Source organism: Eublepharis macularius, chromosome 12 (genome assembly GCF_028583425.1).
Source record: "Eublepharis macularius isolate TG4126 chromosome 12, MPM_Emac_v1.0, whole genome shotgun sequence".
Taxonomy (NCBI): Eukaryota; Metazoa; Chordata; class Lepidosauria; order Squamata; family Eublepharidae; genus Eublepharis; species Eublepharis macularius.
Genome location: NC_072801.1, coordinates 14,650,623 through 14,669,598, shown reverse-complemented (window position 1 = coordinate 14,669,598; position 18,976 = coordinate 14,650,623). Strand labels below are relative to the sequence as shown.

General features: G+C 48.3%; 1 protein-coding gene across 1 annotated transcript; it reads left to right on the top strand.

Annotated features, from left to right (window-relative positions):
* The first annotated feature begins 194 nt into the window (after positions 1-194).
* Positions 195-18,560, top strand: METTL26 (methyltransferase like 26). The gene is made up of 6 exons (XM_054992242.1): positions 195-483; positions 2,317-2,476; positions 13,549-13,608; positions 15,728-15,795; positions 17,419-17,497; positions 18,158-18,560. Exons 1-6 carry the CDS (start codon positions 287-289, stop codon positions 18,203-18,205), a joined length of 612 nt encoding a protein of 203 aa, XP_054848217.1. The 5' UTR covers positions 195-286; the 3' UTR covers positions 18,206-18,560.
* The last annotated feature ends 416 nt before the right edge of the window (positions 18,561-18,976 follow it).

Genomic DNA, 18,976 nt, shown 5'->3' with positions numbered 1-18,976 from the left:
AAGTCCTAAAGACGCCTGCAAGGGAATAACTCTCTTTGCATTTAATGGGGCTTGCTTGCAATGAAGTCTGCACGGTGCAGGGGGTTGGACTAGATGAGCCTGAAGATCCGCCCCCCCCAACCCTCTGATTCTATGCTCCGCCCCGTTATGGCTAAGGAGGCGGGGCACCAGGGCCACTTGAGCGATGCGTTCTGGGAGACGTAGTCTTTCCCGGGCTGCCTTCTGCCCCTGGACACCGCGGCGTCCCTTCTGCGCCTTCGCCCCGGGGGCTCGCCAAAGCTTGGCCATGATGGGCACAACGGCGGCCGACCGGAACAAGGAGCCCATCCTGGGGGTCCTGCGGCAGTACGTGAGCCCCGCGCCGCGGCAGCTGGAGGCGCTAGAGGTGGCCTCGGGCTCCGGGCAGCACGCCGCCCACTTCGCCCGCGCCCTGCCCAACGCGCGGTGGCAGCCCTCCGAGCTGGACCCGGCCTGCCTGCAGAGGTGCGCCCCCCATGCCCCCGAGCGCGCCCTTCGCCGGGGGAGGAAGCGGCGGCGCGGGCGGGGCGGGGCGGGGCTGAGCTGGGCGCAATGCGAGCCGAGCGGCGGTGGCCCGGTTTGGGACTCCGCGGCGGTTCTGGGGGTTGGCTGGGACGGAGCCCGCCTGTGTTGGAGGAGAAACGCAGCGAGCCTTTCCCAGTTTGGCCTGCGCCCCGCTTGCTGCCTGCTTCGGGTGTGTGTGTGTGTGTGTGTGTGTGTGTGGAGCGTGCCCTCAAGTCATAGCTGACTTATAGCGACCCCTGGCGGGGTTTTCATGGCAAGAGACTAACAGAGGTGGTTTGCTCTTGCCTGCCTCTGCAACCCCGGTCTTTGCTGGAGATCTCCCATCCAATTACTAACCAAGGCTGACCCTGCGTAGCTTGAGACCTAATGAGGTCGGGGGCCTGTTCTGTTCCCGTGCAGCCCATTCAAAGGCCCACAGGGCATTCCCCGGCGCACTGGCAATGGACTGGTTTGTCGAGCTCCAGTCTGAGGAGCAGCCTCTGTGCCTTTCTGGGTCGGATTGGATTTGGGTATAAAGTCAGGTGCCTGGCAAAGTAGGGAAGGGGCTCTGGATGAGGCTTGAGTTTGACATCCGGGTGGCAACTGGCTTATTTATTTATTTAAATCACTTTCCTACCCAAACAGGGTTCTCCTAAGGCAGCAGACATCAAGGCATTTAACATGTTAGACGCAGCCTTTAAAATAGGGTTGCCAGCTCCAAGTTGGGAAATTCCTGGAGATCTGGGGGGTGAAACCTGGAGAAAGTGGGGTTTGGGGAGGGAAAGGGCCTTGGCATGGCATAATTCCATAGAGTCCACCCCCCCCCCAAAGTAGCCATTTTCTCCAGGTGAAATGATCTCTGTGGCCTGGAGACCAGTTGTAATTCTGGGAGAACTCCAGTCACTACCTGGAGGCTGGCAACCCTACTTTAAAACGTATAGACAAATATTTAACAATACAATGAAATTGTGCAGATGAACAGACACAGGCACACTGTACTAGGGAGCTTTGGTGTCAGCATGTCCAGTGTAGATCCAGTCCAGTTCAGACATAAGTCTCTAGTTTTGCTAAGGAGGTGAACACCTGGAACCTACTAAAACCAATCTCTGTTTGTCTTGATTAAAATTTGGATTTCATGTAATTGTATTTCACCCAGTACTGCTGCCTTTTACAGTCCCTTGACCCTGCCGTCTAATTTTCATTCATGGTCTTCCTAGGTCACTTACTGTGCACAGAGGAGGAAGCTGTAGTCCACCAAAGCTTTGGCTGGAATAAAGTTTAGTGCATTTACAAGCAGGGTCGGATCAGTTTAGCGGTCCTGGACTTGGATCTTAATTCAGTTAATGATGGAGCCAGAGCGGTTGTACCAGATGGCCAAAAACCAGGCTGTAGTCTTTAAAGTGTCACTGGACCCCCTTTTCCCCTTTATAATGGTGTTCACCAAGGAAGGAAGGTTCAGTGTGTTCTAGCATCTGTTGGAGATTGCAAGGGGCTGATTAGACCATACATTAAACACATCTTGGTTATTCAGAAATATGCCAAAATGACTACTTTTTTGTCTGAAATCCTGTACAATTGATTAACAAAAGATTTATTTCACTGGGTGATGAATCTGTTAGTGATGCCCACTACACTGGCTACCCTTTTGTGCTGGTTGAGTGTGACCCTTGTGGCCTGCTTTCCCCGTTAGGGGAATAGTAGCAGATTTCCTGGAGTGGAAGGTGGTCACACTTGCGTCTTCTACAAGCTGGTCTGACCAGTCTCTGGGTCCTCCTTTCTGTTTTTGTCTTGTAGCATTTCTGCCTTAACCAGTGCACTCTGCCTCCCGAATGTCAAACCGCCGATTTACCTAGACTCATCCAAGAGCTGGGAGACGTGGGGGCTGAAGCCCACCTCCCTGGATCTCATCGTCAACATCAACATGATTCACATTTCAGACGTGAGCTGTACCGAGGTGAGAGGCTCCTTCTCCTCCACTGGCCCTGTTGAGGGATTCGGGGCTCTGGTCATGGCGGGATCCAACAGAACATTCTAGGCTTATCCCCTGAATTTTCACCTTCTTTTAAGAAAGAAGTATTTATTTTTATTTTATTTATGTCATTTATAGTCCGCCTTTCTCACTGAGACTCTAGGCAGATTACACAGTGTGAGATTAGTACAGGCAATTTCAAGGACGTTTCCATAAACAATGCCATAGGGTAAATAAACACAAGTTTACAAAGACATGGCATTAGTAAGAATCCAGTATAGTTGGAAGAAATGCTAAAACAGAACATAAGCAATTCTAGGGCTGACGTTAGACAGCATGAATCACAGGTTGCTCACAGGAGCATATGTTTAAAACAACAGATATTACATAAGCCATCATAGTGGTGAAGTCTGTGGTCCTTAACTCATTAGCGAAGCATCTGAGACCCCCTCCCTACAATGCAAAAGCCTTTTTGAATAATTCAGTTTTGATTGTTTGCAGAAAGCTAAGAGAATGGGGGCTCTCCTGACCTCCTCAGGCAGGTTGTTCCTCAGGGCCCCTGTTGATTTCACCCACGTCACTTCTCTGCATGCAGCTCAGTGTTTTGCTTGGAGCTTTGGACTAGGAACTGGGGTACCTGGGTTCACATCCCCGTTCTGCCATGAAGGTCCTTAGATGACCTTCGGCCAGTTGCCGTCTCTTAGCCTTGCCTGTCTCACACAGCGGTTGGGAAGATAAAATGGCGGGGAGACAGATCAAATGAGTCCGTCTTATTGATGTCTCTTGTTAGTAGCACGGAGAGCTAAATAGATCCTTCATGTTCCGTGGCCGTTTCCTTTTGATGAAAGGATGTGAGATGACAAATAACATGCTGGTCTGGTGGCGTCTGGCTTGAGACTGTTGCCAGTGGGGTGTTTGGTCTAGATGGATCTTTGGCGTGACTCAGCAGAGCGACTGTTCTCTCTTAATATCTTTTCTCAAAAAATAAATGGGAATCCTGTGGTACCTTAAAGGCTGACATGTTTCAGTTCTGGCATAAATTTCACATACCAGAGGCCTCTTTGCGAAGTCAGTGCCTCTCACAAAGATGTGCTGCGATCCGTCCATGGTAATGACCCAGCACATGACTCCTGTTGAGCTGTTGGGTCAAAAACCAGCGTGGCCTCTAGAATGAACCCCTTCTGACGTTCATTCTCAGTTTTATAGGCAAGCTCTTAGTTATATTTGTGAGGTGGGCAGCCAGTCATAATGATGGTTACGGTCTAAGAACTGCACATTTCTGCCATTCCACAGCGTATACTAGAAGCTGGAGCCTGAGCCCATTTCAGCCATGCTTCCACAAAGCACCTTTGCCTGTGGTGGGCCTCAGGAGGAACAGTTGGGTCTCTGCTGCCTTTCTTGCTGACTGAATCTTGCATGAGGACAGAACAACCTGGAGCTTCTCTTTGCCACTCGGAGACTTGGGTTTCCTCCTGGGGCCTCCCAAAGTATGTGAGGCCCAGCTGCTCTCGAGGTCACTGCTAGCACCTCGACAGCTGTGGGAGAGCTAGCAAAGGGGCAGTGGACTGTGATCCTGGAGAATCATCGTCCGCAGAGAGGAGGGTTCTCGGCCTCTAGAGCTTGGGGGCGGGGTCTGAGGATGTCATCATCCTCTGTCTCCTCAAAGAGCAAGGAGCCAAGCTACAAGTGACGCCTGACACAGTTTGGACACTTGTCAGCTTCCCTCAAGTTTTGATGGGAAATGTAGGCATCCTGGTCTTGCGGCTGTAATGGAGAGCCAAGCTGTAAAACCAGGACGCCTACATTTCCCATCAAAACTTGAGGGAAGCTGACAAGTGTCCAAACTGTGTCAGGCGTCACTTGTAGCTTGGCTCTGAGACAGCCGAGGAAACGGGCTGAGGATTCAAGTGCCAGAGGCCCCCATCCGTAGCCCTGGAACACCTTTTCTCCTTCTTCCTATTGTATACTATTGTATACCATACTATTTGTGTTTCATTCTTTTTCTGAAAGAACCCCATTTTATCACATTGTCCATTGCCTAACGATTCAGTCGTTTTTTTGTGCCGTTGCTTGTGATATGTAATATACTACTCTTTGTTGCGCTGTTTTCTCTTTGTTAATATATGTGTTGCCCTGAGTCTCGGCAAGAACGGTGGATGACCGAGGAAGTGAATAAACAAATGGGAATGGGCAGGGCTTTTTTTCTGGGAAAAGAGGTGGTGGAACTCAGTGGGTTGCCCTCGGAGAAAATGGTCACATGGCTGGTGGCCTCACCCCCTGATCTCCAGACAGAGGGGAGTTGAGATTGCCCTTGGCAGCGCGGAGGGCAGTCCAAACTCCCCTCTGTCTGGAGATCAGGGGGTGGGGCCACCAGCCATGTGACCATTTTCCAAAGGTTCCAGAACTCCGTTCCACCGTGTTCCTGCTGAATAAAAGCCCTGGGAATGGGTTTTCTGCTCTGGCCCCCAAGGGTGCCACCATCTGTTCATTCCCCAAGCAGCAGCGCAGCTGGGAGACGGAGAGACTTTATAGGGGAGGGGGGCATGGTGTGCGCTGCACCCCAGACACTTGACAGAGGGACAGAAGCTGTTTGTGGAGAGCACCACATTGCCGGGAAGGGAGAGGTTGCATGCTTTTCCTTCTCCACCCACTCCTTTCCTGTACAACACTTGCATATCTGAGAGAAGGCTACATGCAACCTCTCCATGTTGGCAGTTGTATGGTTGCATGGAACTCTTAGATGGGCAGGGGCTTGATGCTTTCTGAAACTCAGAAGTAACCCTTACCTCTGGCCCCCTCCCCACAGTTAGCAGCTATGCAGGAAAAGCTTCGTGGCTTGATTCTGTAGGATATCGAAGCAGGGCTTTTGATCGTGGCACGCAGTATGTGGAAAATCTAGCACATAATGTGCACCCTGAGGCAGGTGCATATCTACCCTGGGAATGTGTTTTGGAAGAGGTTAGGCAAAGGGAGAGGCTGCCGCCATGGGGCTTACAGATAGGCACAAGCTGGTTGTCACGCTCATCCCTACAGAGGCAGCTGTTACTTATTTTTTGTAGACTTCATTTATAGTCAGCCTTTTTGGCGGAGAAGAACAGCAGCTTACACCATTGAAAGGAATGCAATACAAGCTGTGGAATAAAATACAGTTCCAAACTGGAGTACAATACAGTAAAAACAGTGTAAGATATACAGAGAACAGTGCAGTGGAAACAACCGTATTCCCTTTAGGATGAGCGCTAAAAAGATTTCCTTCTAGCTGTGAACATCTTCCTCTCAGGGATGCAGCCGAGGACTGGACCACGCCTTCCAGCCTAGTTATGTTCCTTCTGCGATGGTGTTGTTCTGGAAACTTATGATAAGTGACACCGGTTGTCCAACAGACTGTTGTTGACATGGTGGAAATTTCCTTCTTCAGATAACTGTGATTGCTGCCTCCTTTTTGGGGGGAGAATGTCACAAAGTAGATTCCTCTTGCCAGTGCAGGCTGCTCAGTGGAAGGAAAAGGCCTTTGTGACCTGTGATGAAACTGTAAAGCATTGTGGTGCTTTGGTGACTGCTTTTGCCTTACTCGTCCTTCTTTGAGCCTGCGGTGAAGGGTCGTTCTTGAAACCGACTCATATGAGCAGGATTGCTTGTAAGTCTTCGAAGAGGGATTGTTCCTTTTCCCCTCAGTGGTGGGAAGAACAGCCTGGGCTCTTTGCCTGGGACTGTAAACAGATGCAAGAGATTCAGTACTGGTCCTGGGTCCAAACTGGCCGTCCCCTAGATTGAGCAAATATCAGGTCAGTGTCAGGTGGCCAGATTGCGGACTTCCCTCTTTGTCCTTCGGCCTTTCAGTCACTGGCCATCTTCTTCCTGAGTTTGGCAATTGTCCTCCCCAACCTTTGGGCCCATTCTCATGGGTCCTGGTCTCTGTCCAGGGATTCCCGTTCTTCATCTAGTGGGGATCAATCCCAATTCGGGTCTCAGTCTCAATACTGTTGCTCCCGGTCTCCACAAGGACACTTCGGGAGGATTTTTCCACTGGCTTTGCCTTATTATCATCATCATTATCATCATCATCAATGTCATTTATAGTCCGCCTTTCTCACTGAGACTCTAGGCAGATTACACAGTATGAGATTAGTACAATCAGTATCAAGGACATTTCCATAAACAATGCCATAGGGTAAATAGATACAAGTTTAAAAAGACATAACATTAGCAAGAATCCAATACAGAGTAGAAGGAATATTGAAACAGAACATAATCAGTTCTGGGACTGACATTAGACAACATGAAGCACAGGTAGTACATAGAAGTACATATTTAAAGCAATAGATAATATGTAAGGCAATATAGTGATGAAGTCTATGGTCCCTAACTCATTAGCGAAGCATCTGAGACCCTCTCCCTGTAAATACAGCCCTCCCATTTGAGTAAAAAGCCTTTTTGAATAGTTCGGTTTTGCATCATTTGCAGAAAGCTAGGAGAGTGGGAGCTCCCCTGACCTCAGGCAGGCCATTCCACGTGGAAGAGGCCACCGTAGAGAAAGCCCGTGTATGGGCTGCTGCTGATTTCGTCCGTGTGCAGCCTGGCACCCACAGGAGACCCTGACTCTCAAGTGTATCTTTGGGATTCTGATCTGCCGCATCGTGGACAGCTGTTCAGCGAGCCTCCTTGTGTTCCACCCAGCACTCTCCTGTCTCCTTGTCGTCTAAGTAGGAGAAAAGTCTCTTTGGATTTGGACAATTCTAGGTGTCATGGCCCAGTCTGAGAGTGAGGTCTCCTCTGGAGGAGAGGAGCCTCGTGTAGCCAGCCAGGACTCCTCAGGAGAAGAGGAGCCCTGTGTAGCCAACCCTAGCCCTGATTCAGCAGAAGCCAGCAATCAGGAGCAACAGCTGCTGGCTGATCAGAGCTTGCAGCCAGCAGCTGAGACACCAGCACCCTCTAGCTCCTACACCACAGGGGAAACTCAGCCAGGGACTTCTACAGGTGCAGCGCAGCCAAGAGCCTCCACCCCCCCAGGTTCACCCACGCCCAAGGAACGCCGCAGGCAGCGCCAGAGACTGGAACTGCAGGAGAGACGGCGCAGTGCTCGCCTCTTGAGCCAACGCCAGCTGCTGGAGAGTGATGATGAGTAGTGTCAGGATGGAGCCCCAGCAGCTGGCTGAGAACCACGCCTGGCTATAAGAGCCAGTCTGGAGGAACTGCCGGGCATGGAAGCAACGTGTCGATTGCCTGCAACCACTCCGTGTTCTGTGAACCTTGCCCGTGCCTGTGCCTGCTTTTGGACCTGACACTACCGGTAAATGACCTTGGATTGTATCTGACCTTGCTCTTGGACTCTGGACTCACTCCTGGCGTTACCTTGTGCTCTGACCACCGGTTTGACCTGGCTTTTGCTCTTGGAACTCCCCTCAGACTCTGCCATTAGGGTTTGGACTTGAACCACCCTGCTTGGGCTGGCCCAGCCCGTGACACTAGCGAGGCATCATATTCCTCATGGTCCAGTGTGGTCAGATCTTGGGGTCCCTCCGGTTGAGCAGTTCACCAGTACGGCAGCATTCTCAAGAAGATGATGCAGTCTTTGAGATTGCACATGGGCTAATATCGCTGAACCTTACCATAAAACCTTGGCTAAAAAACAGTCCCTGCTCCTGCAACGTGGAAACGAATCGAAAATCTGTATAAGGTATAGCAGGAATGTTCCATGAGTTTTTGAGGGCAGGCAGGTTGTGCACCTTTTTGAGCAATGCTATGATCACTTTGTAACGAAGGGCTCTCCTCTCCTTGGTCATGTTTAGAGCAAGTAAGATGGAATGGCGTACTCCATGCATGTCCACACCTGGTCACCACTAAACATATGGCAGATGAAGGGGTTGGACACCAGGGCCCGTTTCACACTGCTTACCTGCTCCCGGAACATTGTGAAATATCGCGCAAAAAACGCGGAAGATAGCGTCTTCTCGTGAGAGTTTTGCGCGATGTTACGCAAAACTCTCACGAGAAGACGCTATCTTTCGCTTTTTTTGCGTGATATTTCGCAACGTTCCGGGAGCAGGTAAGCAGTGTGAAAAGGGCCCTGCTGTGACCATTTGTACGGGCACACTTGACTGCGATTGACTTTATCACCCAAAGGCTGTGGGAGAATTGAACAGTTCCTCGAGTGAGAAGATGGGTGAAATGTTTGAAAGGATGCTGGTCAGACCCATGGGGTACTCAAAAGGTCCTTTGTCTTCCTCCTTTGAGAGACAGATGCCAAGAGGGAAGAATCCCACAACTAAATGCTGGTGCTCTACCCATCTGGCTTAAGACAACTCCTCTTTCCATGGGCCTTTCTCCTCCCACAAGTCCTTGATAGTCCTCAAAATGCCTCTCCCCATGAACCACACCAAAGACTTCTCGGGCACTGAGTCAGCGGTTTGAGAATTTTGCAACTACTTTATGTCTTTTCTCTGCCTCTGCCTCTTTTCAGCCTCTCCCTGCCAAAGCAGCGATAATATCAGAGTGCTGGGTGCTCACCATCACCGGACTGGGGTATACCGTAGATTTTTCTTTGCTTCTCCCTTCCCGAGTGTTTGCGTTCTACCCTCCCGAGAGTCCCTTTGGCACTCTACGTCAGGTGGCTCTGTTCCTCCGCCAAGGAGTAAATAGACAAACTCTGACATGGAAGATCTACCTGATACTGTCCTACAGACAAACTGCAAAGAAAAACTGTGCAGAGAAGTGTGAGAGTAGCATTCATTCAGGACTCCCAGTACTATCTCTTGCATGCACCCCCCCCCCCACCCAAAAAGAGGACTGGGGAATTCTTGTTCATTACAGATGCTAAGATCTTAGCACATCCTACCTGCCGCAGGTGTGTATTGGTTCTGGTATCCCTGAATACTCTAATAGCTGGATCTCCTTATGTGTGCCCATGCAGTTTAATAGATGAGATGTAATGTTAACTTAAGTCCGACTTTTGTCTATTTGCTGTTGGGAGCGGTGGAGTGGACTTTGCCCACACTGGGGGCATTGATTTGATCCTGTTTAAAGCGGGTTCTTGGGGCGTTGGTAACCTCCCTCTCCTGCCCACCTTTTTGTTGCTGTGTTATCTGCCTAATGACGGAGGGCTTCACAGGTCTGTAGTGAGTTCTGGTTTGTGAAAGGTTATGCTGGAATGTGTGTGAAGCTGGTGCTGAACTTCCATTCTGTGTTGCTCCCCTCTGGTTACCGTAGAAGGGAGTGAGGGAGGGACCATTCCTGGTTGGCTGCTGATGGGAGACTGTAGAGTTAAGATTACGTATCTGTGGTTTTGCCCTTTCAGCTTGCATAACAACTGCATTTGGCCAGGCATACTTTGTTTCGCAGGACGTGCTTGCACGTGTGGTCCTTCTTGCAACCGGAAACCTTTTGTAGGAATAGTAGTAGTTGCTGTTCCCAGGTGCAGGATGTGGGCCTGTGCACATACAGTTCCTTTTACACACACACACACACACACAGGCTGCATGTTTGCGACTTGGCGGTTGTGTGTGGGGGGAGGGCAGTGGCAGGGTTTTCCTGGTATCCACATGACTCTTAGGTTTGTCGTGTCATCTGTAGTGGGATTACGTTTTGAGAAGCAAAACGGAAAGGTTGAAGTTGGCTTGGACGTGCCAAATGTAAATGGCCTCGGCCTTCCAAGCTGGCTGCTGCTGGCAACTCCTCTTGCCTTTGTCTCATCTCCACGTGGTCCATAATTGTAGTAGGGTTTGCCATGTTAAGAAATCCCCCTTCCAGATAGGGCAGGCCAGAGGCTGGCCTTTTTCCATAGTAGCTTTCCCCTTTTGGGATGAGCTCCTCGAGAAGGTGGTGGCATCACTGTGTCTTGACTTCTTTATGGAGGTGTTGGCTAGCCATTTTATGCTTTGGTGCATTTAATGAGGTGTAGTTCAGGCCTTTCTGTCTGCGTCGGTAGGGGGTGCCCCTGGGCTTCTCTCATTCTGTGAATGTTTTAAAACGAGAATATGCCCCAAAGGAAAGGTTGGGTGGGGTACAAACTTTTAAAACAATAAATGGAAATGGCCTTCCTTTCTTTCATAGGACAACTGGAAGGATGGAAGTGGGTAAACGTGTTTGTCCCTAGGCCTCTGGTCATTCTACTGCTATATGTGTTCTTAGCTTTAACCTACCTGGCAGGGTTCTTCGCAAGAACGGAAGGGAGCGGAGTGCCATGTTGGATGAGAGTTCACAGAATCACAGAGTTGGAAGGGGCTATACAGACCTTCTAGTCCAACCCCCTGCCCAATGCAGGATGAGCCTAAAGCATCCCTGACAAATATTGTTTAGTTTGGAGGAGGTTGAAGGGGGACATGATTGCTCTCTTTAAATATTTGCAAGGCTGTCATTCGGAGGAGGGCAAGGAGCTGTTCCAGTTGGCAGCAGAGGACAGGACTAGAAGCAATGGGCTTAAATTACATGCAGAAAGGTACCGGCTGGATATTAGGAAAAACCTTTTCACGGTCAGAGTAGTTCAAAGGTGGAATCAGCTGCCTAGGGAGGTGGTGAGCTCCCCCTCACTGGCAGTTTTCAAGAAGAGGCTGGATGATTCACAAGGCCCTCAGCCTTTCCTCGTAGGGCTCAGTCTCCAGACCCCTGATCATCCTTGTCGCTCTCTTCTGCACCCTTTCCATTTTGTCCACATCCTTTCTGAAGTGAGGCCTCCAGAACTGCACACAGTACTCCAGGTGCGGCCTGACCAAGGCAGTATAGAGAGGGACTCTATGACCTCCTGCGATTTCGATGCAATAGCCTTTTTGATACAACCCAAGACTGAGTTTGCCTTTTTTGCCACTGCATCACACTGACTGCTCATATTTAGTTTACAGTCCACTCTTACTCCAAGATCTCTTTCACATACACTACTACCCAGAAGTGTATCCCCCGTCCTGTATTTGTGCTTCATGTTTTTGTGGCCCAGATGTAATACTGTGCACTTATTTATGATTAATTGCATCCTGTTCACAACCGCCCACTTCTCCAGAGTATTCAGGACTTGTTGAATTTTAACTTTTATCTTCTTGGGTGTTTGCCACTCTTCCCAATTTGGTATCATCAGCAAATTTAATGAGTAGCCTGTTTACCCCTTCATCCAGATCATTGATAAAAATACTGAAAAATCCACCGAACTGTCCTATAGTCCAGTCCACAGTCTTCCAGTTTACCCATTAGAATGTCATGGGGAACCGTATCAAAAGCTTTACTGAAATCCAAGTAAGTCACGTTGACAGAGTTCCCATGATCCAGTAAGGTCATCTCTCAAAAATCTAACCTACGAGTCTGGCTACAAACTTCCTTGGCCCCCCCACAGCAACTGGAATTCAAGGAGGAGATGCTCACTTCCCCCAACCAAGGTCCCCACCACCTTCACCCCATCTACCAATTCTTCCCTGTTGGTTAATATTCAGTCATACCCACACCCAGAATCAGCCTTGTTGATCCCTTTTACCATGCAAAATCAAGCTCCAAATCTGCTGGCTATTTATTTTCATGGCATAACCATCGGCCACTTGAAATGGGATCTTTAGAGGTAATAGAACGATCTTCTCTTGGAGTCCTATAGCTGTTCCTCTTTTTTCTTCATTTTGTAAGGTTTTTTGTTCTTTGATCTTGTCTTGGATTTCTTTGCCAGGCAACTTTTAAGTCTGCTGTCTTACCTATTAGCTTTATTTTATATCTTTGTAATTTTATTTGGTGCGTATTTTTAAAATCCTGAACTTCCTTCAAGGAACATAGAATGGTGATTGTGATTCCCCCCCCCCCCTCCTTGTAAGGTAGGGTAGGGTCAAGACAGGAGAACTGGCCTCCTGTGAATCAGAGTTTTAGCGCAAGCCGTGTCTCCCCGGTTCTAGTCCAACACGCTAACTATCCCACTTCACTTCCCTCTCCTCCACTGGCTCTCATGCTAAATGTTAATACTGGAAAGTTTTCTATTTTAAATGCAGTTTGCGGCTGCAAATCTGTTGTTCATACAGCTAGAGTGCCATCTAGCGGTGGATGAGTGGATGTGCTTACAGCGTACTGAATTTTTGGCATGCTTCACCTTCAGGTCTGTTCGCTTCTTGTTCTGGAGTTCTGTTCTGGTGTGATTTCTGCACCCAAACCGGCAATGGGAGGGGGGACACAGTGTTGGCTTCAGCTTCCCATACAGCTGCTTGTGCTCTGTTTTCAGGGATCCGCAGCAGGACGTATACATGAGTAGATATAGGCAGGCTTCAGTGTGACAGACCCTGTTTGGGGGGACCGGCTTTGGTTTTGGCACCTATGGAGCAGTAATATTGTCTCTGACCATATGCAGTGTGTGTTTGTTTTGCTGTCAAGCAGCCTCGTGAAGGACGGGGAAGGTGAGTGTCGCCAGAGGGTGAGTGGTGGCCTGCCAGCCTGTGTCCTCCGCATGTGTTGAGATGGGTAGGGGATGAGCATGTAAGGTAGCAAGCCTGAAAATTAACTTACTGTCCATTCATCTAGCTCTGGTCCTGCTTGTCCTCCCCCCACCCCTGAAAAAGAGGTTGGTGGGTGCACAAAGTTTTTTCTCATTTTGTCTCGACGGTGAAACTCTGTGACTGGCCCACAGTAATACTCAGACAGCTGTATGAGGATTTGAACCCAGGTCTCCTCAATCGTAAGATGACCTGTGTCTGCTTAGCTTCCCACTGCTCCTGGAGGATGCTGGGAAAGAGCTATCGTTGTACTCCAAGGCATTTAACACACCAGGGCTTTTTTTCTGGGAAAAGAGGTGGTGGAACTCAGTGGGTTGCCCTCAGAGAAAATGGTGACATGTCTGGTGGCCCCGCCCCCTGATCTCCAGACAGAGGGGAGTTCAGATTGCCCTCTGCAGCACAGAGGGCAATCTAAACCCCCCTCTGTCTGGCGGTCAGGGGGTGGGGCCACCAGACATGTGACCATTTTCAAGAGGTTCCGGAACTCCGTTCCACTGCGTTCCTGCTGAAAAAAAGCCCTGTAACACACAAGGAGCTTTGTGCATTGCAGTTCCCCCAAATATCTTGGAAACTCTTTCAGGTATGCATTGGGTTTCTCTCCTCTCTTTGCAGGGCTTGTTCAGAGGAGCTGGGAAGCTTCTGAAGCCCGGTGCCGTGATGATCACATACGGGGTAGGTTGTCTTAAGGGGATGTGCATCACAGGCAGGTAATGTTGAGAATCTTCACTGGTGGATGGACTTAGTTTTATGCTTTGCCTTGTTTGTTGAGAATGGTGGAGCACTGCCAAGATGCATGCGCAACAATACATTGCATATAATGAGCAGTGACCTAAAACTGGATTGCTTGGTTCTTAGTTTCGTTTGTGGCCAGCTTGTCTCATCGAAAGTCAAAATAAAAAATGCCTGAGCACACACTGGAATAAGACACTGTAAACATAATACAAATTGCAGCCAACGCTTACCAGTAGAATTTTTTGTTTTAAATGTGAATTGTAGCTTATGCTTCACAGGGATTCATTTCAGATGCATACTGGGATCTTTCTTGTTTATTAGTATAGTACTTTCATTGAGAGTCAAGGCAAATTACGAAATATGTCAGATAGCAACATGACGAAGCTCCCTTGACTTTCCAGACTTGAAAACTACAGCTCCTTATAGGAAATTAATTAATCTGCATTCCCTTTGAGTGTCTGAACCACTTAATTTAGTAAGATTTAGTCTTTTAAGCCAGCGGCTTCAGAAGACTCAAAAGGATCTGTTAAAATAAGGCTTGATTAAAGAGCAACAGAGCTTTCTGTACAAAATTTAAGTGAGTTTTGTGTTTAACCCCTTTCTCAGCAAGCATGCAGAGACTTCATACAATTATTAGTCTTTATTTAAATAAAGCTTAGGGCTCATTTGGAGGGGGAATGTATCAGAACGCCATTCCGGTACTTCCCCCAACAGTCAGGTGGCCCTGCTCACCTGACTTTGAAAAATTTGGGGCCGTTTAGGCCTCTATTAGCGCCGAAATGGCCCGTATCAGGGCCGAAACAGCCTGGATCGGGTCAGTGCCAGGTGGGGGAACACTCCCCTGCCTGGCACCAACCCGATCCCAGCCGTTTAGGCCCTGATCCAGTCCCAAACAGCCATTTTTGGCCTGGATCGGGTGAAACTGTCCTGATCAGGTCGGTACCGGACAGGGGAAGCCTCCCCCGCCCGGCACCAACCCGATTCCAGCCATTTCAGCCCCGATCCGGGCCCAAAATGGCAATTTTTGGCCATTTTAGCCCCCTTTTCCACTAGGATCAGGACCGGAACAGCTGGGATTGGGTCGGTGCCAGGCAGGGGAACTCTCCCCAGTGCGGCACTGACTTGGCCCGGGCTGTTTCAGCCCTGATCCAGGTCCAAATAGCCATTTGGGGCCTGTTTCAGCCTGGATTGGGGCCAAGACGGCCCTGATCGGGTCACTGCCAGGTGGGGGAACACTCCCCCCTCTGGCAGCAGCCGAATCCCAGCCATTTCGGCCTGGTCAAGGGGCGTGGCATATGCTAATGAGTTATGCTAATGAGTTCCTGCAGCTCTTTCTACAAAATGACCCCTGATAAAGCCTAATTCTTTTATTAAGGCAAGCAATCAGAAAATATATAAAGATACAAATTAATCCTGTAAATTATTTTATGCAGGCAATAAAAATTGATCTTTCAGCATTTCCCAAACGTGTGCTTTAAAAGATTAATATTTTAACTATGAAATGCTTTGGAAATGCATTAACAGAAATTTCACCTAAAAATCCTGTTCTTGAGAATTCCTTCAACAAAAGGCTATCTGTATGGGCATCTTTTATAGACAGCAACAGTCACATACACCATTATAATACTAACATGTAGATAATGATTGGTTCTCAAAAAATGTTTGTAACCTCATACACTGGTGCACTGTGATTACATCTGATAGTGCTTGTTAACTGCTCTAGGTAGACTTAAAAGGTTATATTTAGCCATTACTGTTAATTAAAAGGCAATATATTTACTCTTTTGCAGTTACTTTTAATCGGTTGCAAAGGTAAGGGAAATCCTGTACATTTCCTAACTTGCTGGTGAGCTTCACAGAAGTCATTAAAAGTACATAGAAGTACAGGGTTTAGTAAGCATATCAAAGATACATTACATGTGTTCTCTTTACCAAAAGGCCTCCCTGAAATGGGTGTGGCTCTCCCTTGGCTGTTTGTGTGTGCATGGTCGGAACATTTCCCTGACCTGTTTCTCAGCGTGTACTTGTCTAATGTTGGTTGCTCACCTGTCCACCACAGCCTTACTCCGTGAATGGATGCATCACCCCCCAGAGCAACGTGGACTTCAATGCCACTTTGAGGCTCAGGTAAGAGCAGGGCAGGGCTTGTGTCAGACTACTCTCTTTTAATTGTGTGGTTAAATATGATGCGTCTTTAACCTTATTGTTGCTGCTCTCTCCCTCTGGGTATGTAACGAGGCCACCAGGCATCTGATCCCGAACTGATATTAACCTTTCCCGTAGTATTGTGCCCAAGTGCTAAGGCTCCTTCACTGGACAATGTGGTCCTGAAGGGGAGACTATGGTAATAGCAGATAACATTAGGTTTAGCAATAAATAAAACTTTATTTGCACAAGTAGCGTGTTGGTTTCAGGATGTTAACAACTTGTCTTCAGTAAATAAAACAGAGTATGTTAATAACTTCAGACTGAGGAGTCACAATATTTCATTTCTCAGTCACCTCTTTCTCTAAATCTTCCTTTCTCTTCAGAATGTACTTTGTTCAGTCTTTATTTTATTTTGCTCAGTTAATCTCTTCCTTTTTAATTTAGGTTTCTGTCAGCTTCTTCCCCTCACGTTCTTATAATACTCTTGACAATGTTAGGATTTGACTCCCTCTAGTCCCTAGTATGTCCTGACCTGGATAGCTTCAGATCTCAGAAGCTAAGCAGGGTCAGCCTTGGTTAATAATTGGATGGGAGACCGCTGACGAAGACCAGGGTTACAGAGGCAGGCAATGGCGAACCACCTCTTGCCATGAAAATCCCACCAGGAGTCTCCATAAGTCAGCTATGACTTGAGGGCACTCTCCACCACCCGTCCCTAATATGTCTGCTATAAATATTTCCTCTTAGAATCTCAATGCTTTCCACAGTAGTACATGGGCTTCTAATCGGAAGACTGCTTTTCCAGGCTCTGTAGACTGCTGACTCTAACTGCAAACCGAGGACTCTCTCGCCCCACACCTGCCCATATACTCCCAGTCACCAACCAATCCCCTCACTCACTCACCTGCTTCTTTCACCCCGCCCCCCCCCCCGTTCTTCTACAGCTTACCAAGCATTTAAAGAAACATGCACTTAAAACTTTAAATCCTTACAGCTTGCGTCTTGTGAGAGCTGCTCAGAGGCTTGATTTATGGAGGAACAGAAGCAAAAATGGACCACAGGGGCTTGGAAAGTTCCTTTACATAAGCATCACTCTGAAAGTAGAAAACTAGCAGAAGTAGAGAACAGTGCCCCCTGCCCCCCCCTTCCCAGTTTTTGCATTTGTGGAGAGAATTTTCAACTGTGATAATGCATCTGCAGTCTGAATAGAGGTGGAGTCTTGGGTTAGAGGCAGCCTCAGGAAGGGGTTGTGCAAGAAGTTATCTTGGTGGTTTTCATTGACCAATAGCCAGTTCTGCGTAGTTATGGAATTAGTCTTTGACATCTGAGCCTATACCCATTTGGGGGACTCCAGTTAACGTGGTTGTTAGCAGTAAAGTTTCTGAGTAGAATACCAGTTTGATGTTCAGAGGGGCTAGAACATAGAGGCACACGCCATGGTTGTTGGCTAGGTAATAATTAACCAGCATTACATGTTGTAGACTCTTACATATCTTGTGTTAGCGATAGGGCAGGACTCCCTAGCAATAGCATGTTGGCAGGATGGGGGGTGGATTCTAGCTATTTTGGACCCCAGCGCATGGTTTTCTTTTTGTTTTCCAGAAATCCAGCGTGGGGCCTCCGGGACACGGCTTTCCTGCAGCAACTTGCTGAGGTCAATGGAATGTGTTTGGAGAGAATGGTAGGTGGAAATGGACGGGCACGGGGCTGGGAGAGAAAATAAGATTCCCTGGCTATATCGTCAGTCCTTTTGTTTGACCTTCTGCTCTGGAGCTACATTCCCTGATGCGCCACAGTGATCTCCCCCCCACCTCCTGTAGTTCCAAGTGACTGAATACCTAGCTAAGGTTTTGCACGTGGCTCCTTCCCTCTAAAATGTTGGAAAAGGTTTCGCTTGGGTAGGCAAACACAGCATATCTGTATTGATTTTCAGCTCTGATTAACTGGCCTCTTTCCTAATGGCTGACCAGCTAGGCGAACATACTTTGTTCACGTGGTGGTTTGGGGGGCACCATTTGGATCATAGAAGGCTCTGAGCAACCGTATCAAACATAGACGCGCCTTAGATTTTGTAGCAGTTGCAGGCCCCGTTTAAGTGTGTTTGTCAATGAATTGGAGAAATTCTCCAATAATACGGTCCAGCCTGGTCTGTACCTACTTGAAATTGTATGTTGTACTCTGGCAATAGTTGAAGGAGGGGGCTGGCTTGGAAGTCCTTTTGCTGATGTGACACGTGGCCACTGGGCCAGGCTCTCACTTGTGAGCCAACTGTATGCGAACACTTTCTGATCTCACATCTGTATAGTGTAAGCTGCGAACTGACTGTGGGCTCTGTTTCTAGGTGGAGATGCCGGCAAATAACAAGTGCCTTATCTTCCGTAAGCAGTGAGTTGGCTTAAGTTTAGCATCTGATGCCAATACTCGTTTCCAAAAGTTACTTTCCTGATAAGATGTGTTGATGCTGCAGTGAAGAGTGACTATGCAATGAAACGTGTGCTCTGGGCTTAGAAGACGCTCCTGTGGCCAATTTGATACCCCTGCAGCAACATCCTACCTGAGGTGGCATGAATGACTGGGCTCAGCTGTACCCTTATAGTAGTAAATTGTTGCTCCATCCTTTGCTGTGTTCTCAGTTGCATTGTACAAACTTACTAGCTGTTCACTATTTTGGGGAAATGGCTTGTCGGGGTGTGGGTGTACAACTGCAATTAAAGACTTCGGGTGTATTCACCAAATCTCAACCACCCATGCTATTCTACTGTGTTGCCGTGAGTTGCCAGTTGCTTCCTAAACTAAAGTGGGCCAGTCATTGAAAACATTTAGGGGCACCTCTGAAGTGTTGTCAGTATAGCAATTGTGTGTAATCCCTGCAATCGGTAACGATGATGAAGGAGCATACATCATAGGTAAGAGAGAACAGTTTGAGTCAACAGTGTAGCTCATCAGGTGTTTGAACTGCAGAATGAATGCAGTGGAACTCCAGTCCACTGCATTTTGCTGCAGAACCGCACCCCATGTGCAAGAGCAGCATCCCCCAAGGAACAGACTCTGAAGCCCCTAGTTAAGGTTTTAGTATATACTGCAGCAGGTGAAAGATTTACAGTTACATAGAAATATAGACTTGTGGGTCGGTTCCCAGGCAGATAGTAGGACAGCTATG